Raw genomic sequence first — 17872 nt, 5'->3', positions numbered from 1 at the left:
GCCCCCTTCCTCTATGTTCCTGAGCCCCAGGGGCAAGAGTTTTGTAAATGTGTCCATTGGGAGAAATCTTTTTAAAGAAACAAACAAACAAACAAACAAACAAACAAAAACAGCATGGTTTACATGTATGGTTTGTAAAGGGTTTTATTCCCCTACATCTTAGCACGTTTTTAAAAAATGTTGATTATAGTGTGAGATAATTATATTCTCAATCTGACCTGTTATTTAAATAGTCTAGTAATGATTTTTTCAAATTCATGTGAAATATAATTAAGAATGTTCTTAATTTTTTTTTGTTTTACAAGCATCTAATTACTCTACAAATAACTTAATTTAAAAGAAAATATTAAGAAGATAACCATGCTAGTGTGATGGCTCAGTGGTTAAGGGCACATCCTATTCCTTCAGAGGACTGTAGTCCAGTTGCCAGCTCTCACATGGCTACTCATAAAGGTAAATAATTTTAAAACAAGGTAATATCAAAGTAGTCTTGGTACCCTATGCCTTTAACCCAAAAATCAGGAGGCAGAGGCATATGGATGTCTTTGAGTGAGGCCAGCCTGGCCTACACAGTTGAGATCCTATCTCAGAAAAAAAAGGATAATCTCAAATTTAATGTCACATTATACTGCTAGGACTAAGGCCTAATGAATATAATATTAAGCCTAAGCAGAGGATAGGAAGTTATTCATATACAAATAAAATCAGACATTTCTCTTTTTAAACCATTGGTTTAAGAGAGAACGGCAGAATCAGCAAAACTTCTAACCTAAATGATGCAATATAAATAACATTGTTCAAGGATCATAGGAAAAGATACCTTTCGTTATCCTCTGAAGCCAACCTGTATCCACAGAAGTAGTCTAAGTAGACCACCCCTTCTAGCATGGTGATCATTCTACAGAGTGTGCATTTAGGTACTTTAGAGTCAGTGGCTAATCTTTCACAGAGACTACAATGTGGGAGGTTTTCTGTCTCACTAGCCCTCAGTTAAGATATGGAAATTACTGTTATAACAAAATTTTGAAAACTATTGCACTATAAATTTAACAAAACTTGTGTAATTCTTAAATATGCATTCCAGGATTTTCCTTTTCTTTTAAAAATACTGGCACAATTAGTATTATATGTATAAATGTACACACACCAGAGAACAACCTGCAGGAATTGGTTCTCTCCTTCTGCCCAGCAGGAATCAAACTCAAGTAGTCAGGCTGGTGGCAAGTGCCTTTAACCTCTGAGTCATCTCAATTGTCAGCCCTAGATTTTCCTTTTCTTCATCACAGAGTCTCAAATTATAAACAATTAATTATATCAAATGTCCAAATGTATCAAAAGGTGATATAAAACTACATTTTAACAAAATCTTTGGAGCTTTTTACAACACTGTAAAACGACAACCTAGGACAAGCTTACAAATAAATTATGAAAACCCATAGACTCAAAGGATATCTTTCCTAGTATATAACATTCTTTTGTTAAGAAGACACTAGGTGCTCGAGTATCTTTTTATATTCTTAAGAGTTGTTGGAGTTCCTCTACCTGATTTTTTCTACTTCTTTTCAGAAATGAGGAAACAGACCTAAGATTTTAAAAATTACCCAAGGAGAAGACTAACAAACCCTTCAAGTGTCATGTCTGCTACAAAGATTTCTTCAACTTTATTTTCCTGCTAGGTGGTTACACTGTCTCTGTATTTCTCATTTAATATATTCATTCAACAACTACTGATGGCTTTTTCTGCATGCTGGTTAAAGAACTATGAACAGACAGTAATGTGAAAAAGTCAGCTGTGACTCTTGCCTTATCAAGAGTGCAAAATAGTCCAGATTTAATCATGTCTCTTTTATTGATAGAGAGTTCCTTAAGGCTGGAAAATTCAGTGTTTGCTGAGTAACAATAATAATTAATTAATAATAATGATGTAACTAAAACAAAAACCTGTAGACATTTACAAAGATCGTATTATTTAATTCTCACAACCCCCTTCAGAAGACTATACTACCATTTTCATTTTACAGGCAAAGTAAGTAATGATCAGATGTTAACTAATTTGCCAGTGGCTTCAAAGCTACAAATGAATGAATGAATGAATGAATGAATGAATGAATGAATGAATGCTAGCACCACTAATATTTTACCTACACTGTAGGAAAAATATGTTCATTTCAATATATAACTTATGTAACAGAGCATGTATTTGGCACTGAAAAAGTACACATCTAAAAATTGTTGAAACTTACGTACAAAATTGCATGAATTTTATATTAAAATTAGAAATTAGAGTATGGCAAAGACATTCTACAAATAAAAAATTTATGCTGCACTTTATGATCACTAATCTATGCAAATAGCTTGTGAAGCAGATATCATTCTTCTATAAAGAAGAAAATGGTTCCATTGCAACCAAAGGTTACCAGATCAGATCTTAGGAGGCTGCCTTATAAGCCACAAAGCAGTAGAATCATATATTCAGGGAAAACAATACGATAAAAAGAAAGGCTGAAAATCTATGTTTCTTTAAAGCGCAAATGTAATGCATGAAACAGCAATGACATAATGGCTATCTGCATACCACAACAGGGGTAGAGACCTCTGTAACTGTTTGCTGCAATAAAAAACTGACCAAAACAAACTTTGGGGAGGAAAGCATTTATTTGGCTTACATGTCCCAATCACAGTCAATCATTGAGGGAAGCCAGGGAGGAACTCAAACAGGAGAAGAAGCAGGAACCATAAAGAAAAGCTGTTTACTGACTTACTATCCATGTCTTACTCAGCTTGGTTTCTTATACAATCCAAGACCACCTGCCCAGGGATGGCACCACTGCCAGGAAGGGCACCACCCATCTCACATTAATCATTAGTCAAGAAAGTACCTGACAGAAATTCCTACAGGCCAATATGACGAAGGCACTCCCTTAATTGTGGTTCCCTCTTTGCAGATAACTTTATAGTTTGTGTCACAGAGACAAAAATGAACCAGGACAAATGACAATAATTCTATTTTAGACTGACCTACACTAAAATACATATTCAACATTGTGCATGTGTGTGACGTTATTGTTTATTTTGAGACAGGATCTCATGTAGCCCAGGCTGGCCTCAAATGTGTATGTAGCTGAGACTAGTCTTAAATTCCTGTTCCTCCTGTCTCTATTTCTCAAGTGCTAGAATTATAGGTGTGCCCCACCATGTCAAACAATATAGTATAGTTTGAAGAATAAACCATAGGGAGAGACAAGAAATAATGGAGGAAGGAGGATGAGAATGAATATAAGAATGAATCACGGGCTAGAGAGAGGGCTCAGCCGTTAAAGGCTAGACTCACAACCATAAATATAAGAATGAATCACTTACTGTACGTGATTAAAATAGTCACTATAATGGTTATAAAGCTAAAAAAGCATACTAAAAGAAATTAAAAATTTTGGTAAAAAAAATAATGTACATGAACCCAATAATTAGAACACAAGAAGATGAAATTAAAAAAATATATACTTAGATACAAAATATATATTGGTTTAACTACAATAAAATAAGCATCTTCTATTGTGAGTGCATCCACATTCATTATAAAGCCACTAAAAGAGCCAATGAACAAATTCAGAAGGTGAGAGAAAGAGGATGATAAAGTAAAGGAGGGGGAGCATACTAGCAAGGACAAAAATCCTTGAAAGAATTAAGATCTCTCTAGTCGAATAATTTAGGAAACAGTATTAGTATGATAAATGCCAAGAACTTAAAGTAAAATTTTAAAAGCATCAAATAGTTACAAAATATTTACTTTGTCACTCAATGAAAGGCTTTCATTGAATTCATGGTCATATACAAGCTGGAGAATGGAAATAGCATCATTTTTGGAAAGCCAAATTATTTTGCTTAAAAGCCAGTAATAAAACACTATAAAACACAAATACAGTGAAAAAGAAACCTGTATTATAAACTGCAACTAAAATAGAAGCTCTAAAATGTAAAAGCAGAACATCCTATCAGCTTGGTTGCTGGTGACAGGTACCTGCACTACAAAAAGCTACTTTGTGAACAGTGCTAGCAGCTGAGACAGATTCAAAAGCTGTAGTTTAGGACATGTTTTCAAAGTCAAATGCATTTCAGTATTTATCACAGGACATAAGAAACCTGTCCATCCTGCCCTTCAGCTAATGCCTATCTCTGAAAACCTCAGTACTTCTGATTTAGACACTTAGAATAATTAGTCGGGGGGGTGGGGGGAGACTTGCAGAGTAAAAGGGATGGAGAACATTTCAAAACTAATTATACTTTAGATAGATGGTCAAGATTCCTTATTTCTACTGTTGAATATACAGATTATTGGTTAGTTTGGTAACAAATGCTAATATCTCATCATAGAGTAGTGTTTCTCAACCTTGTTAATACTGCAACCCTTTAATATAGTTCCTCATGTTGTGCTGACCCCACCATAACATTTTTGTTGCTACTTCATAACTGCAATTTTGCTACTGTTATGGATTGTAACTTAAATATGTGATATGTAGTATATGTGATATGTGACCCCTATGAAGCATTCATCTAACTGAAAGGGACATCTGACCAAATGAGTCACCAAAGGTTGAGAATCACTGTCACAGAGCGGAGAAAAGCAATGAGGGAAGGACTAGCATATTCTATCAAAGAAATGTAACTGGAAAATAAAAAAAATCATCTTTTACAGTAATCAATTTTAAAAGTGAAAATTAGCCTTATTTCAAAGAACTGCAATGTTTTTGTTTGTTTGTTTGTTTGTTTGTTCCACAACCTGAATCACCAGTAGAATGTGGCCAAAAGAAATAATCTTTAGAAGTGGACAGAATCCCATGTGATGTTGGCCAGATTACTCCTCATCATCTCTTGAGCTCAGTGTTCTCTGTAAAAAGGTTAGAATTAAATGAGATGATAAATGTAAAATGCCTAATATTAGACAGTGAGTGAGTCAATGTCCTTTGCAAAGTGATCATCAGGTTATAAAATATTTTTAATTTTAAAAGTTACTCTGTCAAAGTTCCTTTAAACACAGTTAAAGTATGAAAACATTTACAAAAAGGCAGCCATTTGAGCACAATCTCAAAGCAATATGATATACCTGTTTCTATTACTGATCATAGTCATAGAGATGCAAGAACTTTCGATGTAAAGGAAATATCTAAGAGCACAATTTATGGAAATTAGAAATACAGTTCATGATATGAAGCCTGTATATACAAGAAAAACATGGAAAAATGTGAACTGTGCATTTCGAATTACACACGAATCATGTCACCATTATGGAAGTTAAGGGGGTCTACATGAAAAACTTAGGAAGATGTTGCAAATGGCAACTCCTAAAGCATTTAGTAAAAATATGCATAAAGAGATATGTATATAGACTAACTAAAGAGTTCATTTTCCCCCCAAGAGGGACCCAAAATCAACTGCTCAGAAATTGACCTTACTTTCCTTGTCTCAAAATTCTGCAGGTTGTTTTTGGTGGAAAAGCAGTTACATCTCAAGTGCTGTAGTTACCTACATTCTTAGAAATGAAGCTGGTGACTGTTTGCTGTTTACCTTGCTACATGGCTATCACTGTGATCATGTTCTCCTCTCCTGTGACACTACTTGCTTTGGGAAAAATTTTCAAATCATTCAGACTTACACGTGACCTTTTCTTAACAGTAAAAACTAGTTTATGTACAATGTCTACTTAAATTTTCAGGAAGATTCTTCTGTATGATGTAACATTCCCCTGAGGTACTAGAACTCCAAGTCACTGAGATAATAAATACATGGGAAAGCCAGAGTGATTAGTACAAATCAGTACAGGTGATTTTTCCTTTGATGCTTAATTATATATTTTATATATTATTAATCCAGTATTTATGTAAGACTGCATTTAACTCAATTCACTGGCAAACTGCATTACTGTAGTCACAAGTATAAACTTAAAGTACATAAGTAACTTAACCATTCTCTTTAATAAAGTGTACACAAACAATCCATACTAAACTAATAAATTTCTTATTAAATTAAGCCACTGTAGTAGAAAGCTATCATCAATGGTTATTGAAGCAATCCTTGTTTTGTGTTCTTCCAAATATCAGACAATCACCATGTTAACATTAGATGAGTGTCATAAATCAATGTGAATCTTAAAAGGCCCAGGAAACTAAAGCCAAACACAGGATGAAACTAATTTCTTACACAACAGGCTCAGAGACATAAATGCATAGAAGATAAAAATCCATGTTTCGATCTGGTATCTTAAATACATTAAACATATTTATTCTACTTTGTAAAATTTTAATCTTCTGAAAAGCTTGTCTCAGAATCCTACATTCAACAGCTAAGTTTTAAAACAGTAATTCTTTACGCAAGATTCATTTAGTTTTACAAAATACCTGTGACCATGTCCTAGAATTCTGCATTACACTGTTCTGTCACAGGGCCCTGGAACTGATCTTTGTAAAAAAGCTCCTTGACACTTCTAATATGCAGGTAGGTAAAGCACCAGTACTTTAAACTAAGTCAGCCTTTTGGGACAATAATTACTCCAAAATTGATAAATACAATTTTTTCCTTTTAATAAGATTTTATTAAAAGTACTCAATTTATTCTAAGGCTAATGGGTGACTATTACATTACAGGCAGTGTGTTTAGAGATGGAGAAAGATGTTATATATTTCCCTACCTCCAAGAAGCTACTTATTAGCTAGGTAGAGAGACCATAAATAAGTAACTGTAATTAAATATGATAAGTGCTCTCAGAGTGAGCAAATAGGGCAGGCCTGGCAAACTTGCATCTCATCCGTAAGCAAGGGTCATGCTTCATCATTCCAATTTCAGTATATACCTTAGCAAAGCAGGACACAAGTTCCAGGTTTCTGAACACTCTAAAATCCAGGACAAATATTCGGCCTACACAACATAAAAACTGTACATTGTGTGATCCGCTGCCTAAGACACTGCTTATACCAGAAAGACCACAGTTTTTAATGTTTTAATTTAAAGGACCTATTTTAAAACACATTTCATATAGTATTACTAGTTTTACATTTATCTATAAGACTATTAATCCTCAGAAGGGACAGTAAGTGGTTATTACAAAAATTTGTCATTACCTTGTATTTGCATAATACCTTTTCTTTCCAGTAATTGCTAAATTTGTTAAGGCAAAAAGTTTGGGGACTAGATGGGTGTGGTAATACTATATAATTAATCTCAGCACGTGGAAGGCAGAAGCAGATGCAGGTGGATATCTATGAGTTTGATGCCAGCCTGGTCTACAAATTATATAGTGAGACCTTATCTCAAAAAAAAAATGTCTGAAACTATAATTGAATTTGCTACAATAACTTGAAAGATGCTATATTAAAAGCGTTATGGAAACAAAAGTCATTGAAGAGTTTCTGCAACTTTCAAAAAAGAAAAAGGAACACAGACTGTGTCTTAAAGTTTTTAAATGGCATCTTACCAATCTTTATAATTAAGATATATGATTCTTTCAAAGACAACTTTAATAAGAGTAAAGGTTTCAACAACTACAAAGAAAATACATTCCAAATAGCAATCTCCCTTCAAACCTCCTTACCTTAAGTCATGTTCATAACCAAGAAAAAGACAGCTAAGGGGTCTAAATTCCACTGGAATTTTAAGTCAGGTGTGATAGCATACTTCTTTAATTCCAGGACTTAAAAGGCTGAGATAGGTAGATCTCTGAGTTCAAGAGCAGCCCCAGCTACATAAAGGCTCTATGCCACCCAAGGCTACATTCATGAGACCCTAACTCAATCAATCAATCAACTTGAAAATTCTTTTACACCACCAAGTAAAGCCTAGCTCATAGAGGATGAGTGAGAAGGTGGATGGGTAGGCAGAGGAGTGAGTGAACAAAATGTCTTGAAAACTGAAATCTTCTTTAAACAGCCTTAGTGAAAATTTAAAAGTATTAAGAGATTGTGGTGTCAACACAATTTGTGATACTAATTTGATACAAAAGAAAATCAAAATTCTATAGAGTCTGAATAGACATCAACAAAAAGATTTTCAGGATGAAGGATGATCTGCGGTGTCTTTCTGTTTAACCTCATAATTGAACAAATTTCTAAGTTTAAATGTATGCTGTCAAGGTGGCTGCAAAAAAAAAAAAACTCAAATAAATTTCCATTTCAGGATCAATATATCCTGACACAATTTACTGGAGAAACCATCAACCTTTGCACAGGGTGAGGAATACCATCATTACATTCTTTCACACTAAGGCTATCTTGGATTGATTATTTTAAGGAATGGCATTTTATAAATGACACCAACCAAATCTGATTTTGTAGGATAAGAATGCAATTTTACAGTTCACAGTAGTGCAGGCAACTCCTGACTTCCTAGCATCTCACAATTAGCTTGCTCTTCGTCAAAATGCAGCTGCAGAACAACAGAATAGATAAACTTCATTCTAACAGAGGTGTCTTCTGGAAGATTTTCTGTTTTAGATCAGCACAATACAGACTGCTAACAAGAGGCTGACCAATTTTTTAAATCCACGCTGTCATTCTTTCAGACTTGAAGTAATCACAACCAGTCACCAAAATTGATTCAATGATGGCAATTTCCATCATTGTAATATATGTAAAGCATCTTAATCCCACATTTTCCAATGATCAACTTCAGGCTCACTTACAACAGCTCTATAACTTAAGATAGAACAAACACCACTCACTCTCATGATCATTTGGTTGTTTTGTTTTGTTTTTTTTTTTTGAGAAACATCTCATTTGCCTTCTTTGTGTGCTCTTAACAATGAAGAAATTACAGAGAGTTTTGGTATTTTTCTGTCTAGAAATGTGGTAGTTGGCTCACTTGAAATGTGGCTAATCCAACTGAGGCAATAAAATTTGCATTCTGTTTAATTGATTAAAATTTAGAAATAGTAAAGCCAGTTACTGGAAAACTTTTATGTATGTTTGGAACAACTTGAGTATGTGAATCTACTTTTTCTGCACATGCAAATTTTATGAGACCTAAATACGGATGAAGTACTTCTGGTGAAAATTTAGCTTAGCATCAAAATTGAGATATGCTGTTAGTATAAAATACACATTGGATTTCATATGGCTTAATATGAAAAGACGCACAGTATTGCAAAATTTTTCAGGCTGAAATCACTAACTTAAATATAATGTATTACATAAATATTTTGCTAAAATTGCACCTTTTGTTTGAAATCTTTCTAATGTGGCTACTAGAAAATTACAAATACATGTGGCTCTAATTAAACTAGCTTTTGGACAGCACTGCTCTAGGCACATCCATAAAGACTATACCAGACACATTTGGACATTCTCCTAACAGATAAGCTGGTCATTGAACAATGGGGCAAGGAGTGATGTGTCCTCGAAGCATTTGGGTCTAAGAAAAGAGTGTTGCAAGCTCTACCCACAATTTCACTGTGTGAGCAGCACTGTAATACCTCAATATGGGAAAAAATGAGTTGCCAATATTCAAAAAATTGAAACTGAGTATATTGCAGACAACTTAAAAGAGGTAGAGGCAACTGCTCTGTCTTGCTTTCATTTCCCAACTATGAGCCTTAAAATAAACAATAAAGCACTGCTTCCAAAAAAGAGGTAAAATATCCTAACACCAGCTATCTAACGAGCCCTATTAAATAAGCAGAAATCGCTCTTAAACCTTATCTCAACTTCCAAAGCCTGAGAATACACGCTGAGCTAGGAAATCAACTTCAGATTGCCAGCATTTCCCTCACAAGCAAATTAGCAGGATTGTGCACTTGGAATACTGCTTGACAAGAATGAAAAGGAAACAATTCAAAACAGATTTCAGGACTGGACAATTAGATGAGGAACTGCAGATTTAATTCTCAATCAGTCCTGTGATTAATCTGATTCCCTGCTTTTCCCTAGTGTAATTATACAACACAGATGAAAGGATGAGCATTTGGACTGTCAGTTCTATAATCTAGACCAGCCCGGTGACTCAAAGCAGACTGCTCCACCACGCTAACCACCATCCCAACGACAGTGGAAGGGAGCCTCGAGCACTGATTGTACAGTCATTGCATAACGAGGCATTAAAAATTTGGGTGCCCCTAACTCTTTCTACGTTCGTCTTCGGCAGGTGAAAAATTTGCTGAAACTGGACGCACCCGTCTTCAATGACCCTCTTAAATCCGGGCATGGGGTGAACACAAAGGCATCTGTCTAATATCCTGGCACAATAGACACACACCCCACAATTAAAAAACCCTGGACGCTCTCGCTCTCTCCACACGAAATGCAGGCTGCTCTTTTTGTGAAAGGTCTATGATACAGGAGAGGTAACAATAACCCCAACTGTTCCCAGGAAGCAACTATAAAATCGGTCCTGCCACGTCCTTGTATAACCATCAGAGAAAATGCAGGCAGTCCGCCCCACGCCTTATGGGGTGGCCGACCCGGGCTCATTGGCCTCCACGGATGGCCGAGAAGGCTCCCCAGAACCCCTCCTGGCAGGAGGTCCAGGTACACATCTATAAATACTCCAGGGTGAAGAGGGCGAGGGAGGCAGAGAGGAGGGAGAAAGGGTAGGGGGCAGGCTCGGAGAGGGTGCGGGAGGCCCGGGGCATCGCTGAAATGCATTATTCCACACACTCGCTCCCTCGCGTGGAGACTCACTTGCCGATCACCTCGCACAGCTCGTACACATCCTCGAACAGCACGTCGTCGTCGGCCATGGTCCAGAGGGGACAGCGGCCGCAGCGTGGAGGGTTCAGAAAACTGGGTTGGGGGGCGCCCAAGAGCTCAGCGCCCGGCTCCCGGCTCGAGTCCTCCCCTTCTGGACCCGCAAGCCCTCAGCGCTGAGGAAGCTCAACCGGAGCCGCGAGGCCCGGAGACCGCAGCGCCTTTCCTGCCGGCTGCCGCCCTGGCTCCAGCCGCGGGGCCGGGGCGTGGGAGTGAGGGCGGCCCGGGGCCCGGCGCCGCCCGCCTGCCCGCCTGCCCGCCCGCCCGCTGCTGCTGCTGCTGCTGCTCCCGGCGCTGTCGCTCGCGGCCGCGCCGCCGGCCGTGTGGACCCTCGGGGAGCGCGAGGCGTCGCACTCTCCGCTCCGTCAGCCCCGCGCGGGCCGCGAGGCCGCGACCGCTCCCTCTGCCCGAGACCGGCTCCGGCTCCGGCTCCGGCGCGGGGCAGCTCGGGCTACAGGGGGGGCCGCGACAGCACCATGGAGGGAGGATCGTCGCGAAGGGAGGTGGTGGCGGCTGCTAGGCGCTGGGGAGCAGGAGGCGGCGGCAGAGACGCTCCCTCCTTCTCCTCCTCCTCCCGCCGCCGCCGCCGCCCGCCTGAGTGTGGGAGGGGGCTTCGCGGGATGAGCCTCTCAGCCAGGGCGGGAGCCACGACAGCCGCCTTTGGCTCCTCCCCTCAGCCTCAGCTACAGCCTCAGCTGCCGCCCGCCGCGGACCCTCCTCTCCTCTGGCCCGCGCGACAGCTAGATTTCACCCCCCAGGCCCCGCCCACTTCAGCCCGTTGGGAGGCGGGGACCGCGGAAGGAGGCGGAGCAAGGGGAGGGGGGGGAGAAAATAAAAAAGCGCTCCCAGTGGCGCATGCGCGCAGAGCCCGCAACGTCACGGTTGGACTGGAGGGCGCGGGGAATCTAGAGGGCGCTGGGGGTCGGCGAGCGGAGCTGGGCTGGTTTGCAGCTGCTGAGGTGGGGCTGGTGGTGGTCCGTCGCCTCTACTCTCAAGCTGAGGACCAAGTGGAGAAAAGGGGCCGAGGGACAAAAGGTCCACAGCACTGTGCACGTTCTTGGACGGCGTGCTCGGCACTCTGGCAGCTTCTTTCGTAACCGCTGGAAGCCGTTCTCAGTTTTTTTGGCTGGGGGAAAAAAAAGCACAGGGAAAGGGTTCTAATGAAAGGAAAAGCTAGAGAGGGGGTGGACAGAGATTGTCACTCAAGACCGTGCTTGGCGGCGGATGCTTTTAGTGCCACCCTACCATTCTTTAATGAAGAGGAAGGCTGGGGGAGGGGGAGGATTGTCCAAAGAAGGGGCCGAACAAAAACTGTAGAGGAAGGTGTGCAACAAGGAACCGTGAACTAGGGAAACAGCTTCTGTCGCCTGCCCCAAACTCACCAAATATTTGTGCCGTGCCTATTCATATGCTAGACAAAACCTAGAGACGGGTCAGGAAAATAGAGACATAAGAGACTTTAAATCCATTGTAGATTGTTCCCAAGCCCCAGCATCTAGTTTGTTTACTGCACTTCCTATAAATGTTGGAGTTCTCAGCATAAAAAAAGAAATGCAACTAGAAAGAATGGATACACTGGGTCAGCCACAGAATAAGGCTCTGGGTGTTGCCGCTGTACTAGGTTGTATGCAATATGAAGATTTCTGTTCAACTGAGCATGTGCAGAGGGAGCCAACGCCATCAGAAAGGTATATGCCTTAGTTGAAGACCAATAAAAAAGAAGTCTTTGTTCTTCCGCACACAAGAAGTGTCCAATTAGTTCATAAGTCAGCTTTCCAGAAATCATCTGTTAAAATTCTCAGCGTGGTATTTTTGAAGTAGTGTTTACCAAAGTGCAGGGGGCAGGGTGAAGACTCAGCCCATTTCCCTTTCAAAAACGATTTGCACAAATCCTTGATCGCTCCCTCCAGAGGCTGGGCGATTTGCTTGTTAAACATTTGGGAACTAAACCTCTTTCTTTTCTTCATTTCTTCCCTCTCTCCTCCTTTTCAAGTAAATCAGGAGAAAATATAATTGTGTAAGAAGGTTTTCCTCCTTTCCCAAAGATTTTGTGACTTCAGAGCCCCAAAAGACTTGGTCTTTTTTGAAGGTCCAACAGTTACAAGTCACTTACCCCAACCTATCACGTCACCTGCCACCACACTCCTCAGAAGTGAACGTAAATTTTTACAAGTCACACAGCTTCCTTTCTCCAGTCCAATTGCGAGCTTTGCCAAAGCTTGTCTACTTTCTGTTAGAGTTTATCTTTCATGGAGAATGTCTCTCAAGCTGTAAAAGCAGGCAATCGTAAAGCAGAAAAGGAAGTGCATTCGGGGGAAAACTGCAAGGATAGGTGTGGTCTCTGCTCCTGGACAGCTAGTTTAGATCTGAAAAGAGTCTTAGTGGTCAGGTGGTCTGAAGGGTTTATAAAAGTTGGTTGCTCTATCAAGACCTACCTCACACCTCCACTATTTGTTAGCAGCTCTGGGTTTGATGTGGGATTATACTTGATCTTTGTTAGAAAGGTGGATTCACTAATCAATGCACAACCCCCTGCAGGAACTGGCCTAATCTTATCAGCTCTTGACACTTCCTGGTCAGTCCTTGTTTGAATGGTTCAAGACTTTCCAATCACTACAAAGTTCAAAACTTTCCCTCCAGCTAGGACCTATATCTCCTCTCTCCAAGGGTGGTGTTTAGTTACACAAAGGGCTCTCAGCCAACCACAGCTCCTAGAGTTTGTATCATGGCTGATGGCAAGTGGAAGTTCCTCTCTGCTACACTGCTAAATTTCTTCCAAAAATCCAATACCTTTTGCCAAAAAAGGTGTCAGGTGTCAACAATTAATTCTGTTTTAGTTAAAGTAAATGTAGAAGTAGCTAGTTACATGAATTAAAACTACATTTGGTTTTGTTAATAACCGAATTTTCAACTAATAGTCATTTAAACAAATGCAGGTAGTGATTTTCTTGGGAGTCCAGAAACACTTGGTTACTGACAATGGATCATCAGTGACCTGGTATGTTCTTTCCACACTATCTTCCTTGATAGTTTGCCTCTCTCCCTTTAGCTTGTTTCTTATCATCTCAAATTGGATGCCACTATTTCTTTTATTTATTTTTATTTTTTATATTAATTACAGTTTATTTACTTTGTATCCCAGCTGTATCCCCCTCCCTCATTCCCTCCCAACCCTACCCTCTCTCCCTCATCTGCTCCCTGCCCCTCTCTAAGTCCACTGATAGGGGAGGTCCTCCTCTCCTTCCATCTGACCCTAGTTTATCAGGTATCTTCAGGACTGGCTGCAATGTCCTTATCTGTGGCCTAGCAAGGCTGCTCCTCCCTCGGGGGGAGGGGAGGGAGGGTGTCAAAGAGCCAGCCATTGAATTCATGTCAGAGACGGTCCCTGTTCCTCTTACTAGGGACCCACCTGGATACTGAGCTGCCATGGGCTATCTCTGAACAGGGGTTCTATTATCTCCACCCACCATTTCAAATATCAACAGCATGGACCAGGAAGGCAGTAAGGGTAGGTGAGGTCTTTTTACTCACTGGCTCATCTCTATTGAGAAAAGAAAATATACTTTCCCTTCTCACTTGTCCAGACAAGAGTCACCTAGCAGGCAAACCTCACTTGCAAGAGAAGGTAAGGAAGGACATAGATGTTTTTGCCTTCTCTTTGTGGTGGATGTGAAAGAAGAAGGTGAAGAACAGATGTCAGTAATCAATCAACAATCCGTGTAGCATGGAAAAATTACCAACTATTATCATCATCATAATGTAGTTATACTGGTAGTGTATGACAGATAGTCCAGAAAATTTTTGGAGCTCTCTAAAAGCACCAAGGATTTAAATGATACTAGACCAATTTCATTCCTAGATATCATTACTTATCTTCAGTGATTTTGAGTGTTTGTTTGAATTTCTCATAAATCAGATAGACATTTGTTGTTTGCCCAGCTCCCATGTAATTTCAGCATTACACAGATATAGAGCAAAACAAAAACAAAAACAAAACAAAACAAAAAAACAGGCTCCAAGGAACTATTAGGATGAGGACTACACAGAGGTCAGTGTGGCATAAGGGTAACTTAGGCAATTTAGAGATTAGCCTCATTCTGCAATTATATGATTGTTTAATCATATAAAATATTACTGAATTGATGAATAAAATTAAGATCGACACTTTTCTCATCTGGAAGAATATTATTGCCTCATGGCATAAACAGTGTTCTAAGCTTAAGTGAAAGACACTATCCATTGCTCCAGTAAAAACCATATAGATTACACTTATACTTCAATATTTTGTGGTTCTTTGTTTGTTGGTCATGGACTGATTGTCTAGACAAGCCACCAAGGCTAAAGTGACAAATACAGCAGGCATGATTCCTGTCCATTCTCAGCTGCACCCTAAAAGAAAACAAGGATCGGGCAAAAAATGATCCTGAGGATTTGGGAAGTTTGAGGCACCAAATAGGAAGAGGACTTATAGGGTTGGGGACCTGGCTTTATGTATGGATGAAGTGTTTGCTGTGCAAGCATGAGAACCTAAGTTCAGATCCCAACCAGCTGGTCTAGTTGAAACAGTGAGCTTCAGACTTAACTGAGAGACACTTTTTCAAAGAAATAAGTAAGAGAGATAGATGATGTCAGCCTCTGGCCTACCTATGTACACAGATGATACAACACACCTGCACACACACTCAAATACACCATATACATAATACATACACACATAAATAAATACCACAAATATATCTGTATACACACACACACACACATATATATATATATATAGAGAGAGAGAGAGAAATATATATATATGGTTAAGGAAGGCCAAGCTGAAGAAATGTTTACACTAAGACTTAAAAAAATATGGAAATTAACTAGTTGCAAAAACTGGGGTGGTAACAACATTTATGGGTTCTTGGCTGTAAACAAGAATATACTCCTTGAAAAAAAAGACAGTATTTTTTTGGAGTCATGACTCTTACCTGGATCATACATTGTAAGAAGAAAGAAGCCATAATACAGTAGAGAAATAGACCAGATCGTGGTCAGATAGTAAAAGATGTTAAATGTCATGTTAGAGAGTTTACCTACTAAAGTACTTGATTTCAGTGATACTGATGTTTTTATGTAAGCTTTGGTTTCCCCAGCCCTGTGCATGAATAGAGTGCATTTTTTAAGTAGAGTGATATTTTTAAATTAACATATTTGTGTCTGTTGCACAGATAGCAACTCTTTCTCTCTCACACACAAATACTCACACACAGCACAAGAAAAGACCATCAGATTACCTAACGCTGAAGTTACAAGTGATTGTAAGCCACCCAGTGTATGTGTGGGAACTTACTTCAAGGCCTCAGGCACAACAGAGAACTTGCTTAACTGCTTAGCTATTGCTCCAGCCCTGGAATTCTACTTTTAAGTGCTTCCTTTCAAACTTAGTGGTGCATACTGTCTTCTCCCTCAATTACTTTTTAAAATGTAGAAATTTCTCTAATACATTATTTCAGTCCTCTAGAATCCAGTTTGCCATTTCTGAGTGTCCCACTCCAGTTTCAGCATAGTTTTGTTTACAAAGACTGCTTGTGACTTAGAGGACTTCCCACAAGCTGCGGGAACCATTTCGCAATGTGGAAATGCCTGGGAGTTTAGGTCTCCGACAACTGGCTGTAAGCTATTAGTCAATCACTGATAGTGCAAGAATGTGGAAGCTAGGTTCTCTTGGCTGGGCAAGGATCAGCTCCTTCCACTGCTCCCCTATGGGACTGAGCTAAGGTATGCTTCCTTTTGCAGCCTTTTATCTGAAATTACACACCCTGGCCTGGCCCCAGCATTTACCCTCTCCTCTCTTTTGCTGTTTTCTCCTAGAGTACTGTGGTAATGACTCCTTTGTTCATGTTTCTGTTATCAGTATTAACTTTGGAAGAACCCAATGAAAGCCAGTGTTCTCTTTCTTTCTTTCTTTCTTTCTTTCTTTCTTTCTTTCTTTCTTTCTTTCTTTCTCTCTTTTTCTTTTCTTTCTTAAGACAGGGCTTCTCTCTGTAGTCTTGGCTATCCTGAACACATTTTGTAGACCAGGCCTGCCTCTGCCTCCGTGAGTGCTGGGATCACAGGTTTGTACCACCACACTGGGCTCCAGTGGTATTTCTTTTTTTAATTTTAATTTTATTTTTAATAATTACAGTTTATTTACTTTGTATCCCAGCTGTAGGCCCCTCCCCCACCCCTTCCCAATCCACTCTCCCTCTCTCTTCTTCTCCTATGTCCCTCTCCCAGTCCACTGATAGGGGAGGTCCTCCTCCCCTTCCATCTGACCCTAGTGTATCAGGTCTCATCAGGACTGGTTTCACTGTCTTCCTCTGTGGCCTGGTAAGGCTGCTCCCCCATCAGGTGGAGGTGATCAAAGAGGCAACCCATAAGATTCGTGTCAGAGACAGTCCCTGTTCCTAATACTGGGGAACCCTCTTGGACATTGAGCTGCCATGGACTACATCTGTGCAGGGGTTCTAGGTTATCTCCATGCATGTTCCTTGGTTGGAGTATCAGTCTCAGAAAAGATCCCTGTGCCCAGATTTTTTGGTTCTGTTGCTCTCCTTGTGGAGCTCCTGTCCCCTCCAGGTCTTTCTATTTCCCCCTTCTTTCATAAGATTCCCTGCACTCTGCACAAAGTTTGGCTATGAGTCTCAACATATGTTTTGACACCCTGCTGGATAGAGTCTTTAAGAGGCTCTCTGTGGTAGGCTCCTGTTGTGACAATTTCATCAAAATCATCTAAGAATTTGTAAAGCATGTCTTTTTGTTTTTTTAATGTAGGCTCCTGAGCCTTTCCCCAAACCTAACAAAGGTGACTCCATTGGATCTGTTCCAGGAATCTATATTCGAATCTTATTTTTTAAATTTAATTATATGTGTGTGCATCTCTCTCTATCTTCCCACCCCTGTGTGTGTGTGTTCAAATAAATGCAGTGTCCAAGGAAGCTAGAGGCTTCAGATCTCCCTGGATCTGGAATTCAGGCAGATGTATGTTACCCAATGTGGGTGCTGAGAACTGAACTTGAATCAGGGGCCTCTGGCAGAGGCATTTCTCCATCCCCAGGGATCTATATTTTTATATGCTCTTGCCAAGTGAATCTTGTACAACTAAAAATAAATAATCC

The 17872-nt window shown here is 39.9% G+C and overlaps 1 protein-coding gene across 10 annotated transcripts in view; it reads right to left on the bottom strand.

Annotated features, from left to right (window-relative positions):
* The window catches only part of Cask (calcium/calmodulin dependent serine protein kinase), a 376056-nt gene extending 365069 nt beyond the window's left edge, over positions 1-10987 (bottom strand). For 3 of the 10 annotated variants that reach the window (XM_055599507.1, XM_055599511.1, XM_055599512.1), the window contains exon 1: positions 10662-10985. In XM_055599507.1, coding sequence (XP_055455482.1) covers positions 10662-10720 — 59 coding nt within the window. In that variant the 5' untranslated portion in view covers positions 10721-10985. Of the gene's footprint in view, positions 1-10661 lie in introns of all 10 variants that reach the window. The other 7 variants (XM_055599510.1, XM_055599509.1, XM_055599515.1 and 4 more) reach the window with 3 other exon arrangements.
* Between the last annotated feature and the right edge of the window lie 6885 nt (positions 10988-17872).

The sequence above is a fragment of the Psammomys obesus genome, unplaced genomic scaffold (assembly GCF_907164565.1).
Source record: "Psammomys obesus unplaced genomic scaffold, mPsaObe1.curated_primary_1811, whole genome shotgun sequence".
Taxonomy (NCBI): domain Eukaryota; kingdom Metazoa; phylum Chordata; class Mammalia; order Rodentia; family Muridae; genus Psammomys; species Psammomys obesus.
Note: the sequence above shows the minus strand (reverse complement) of the source record. Positions and strands in the feature narration are given on the sequence as shown.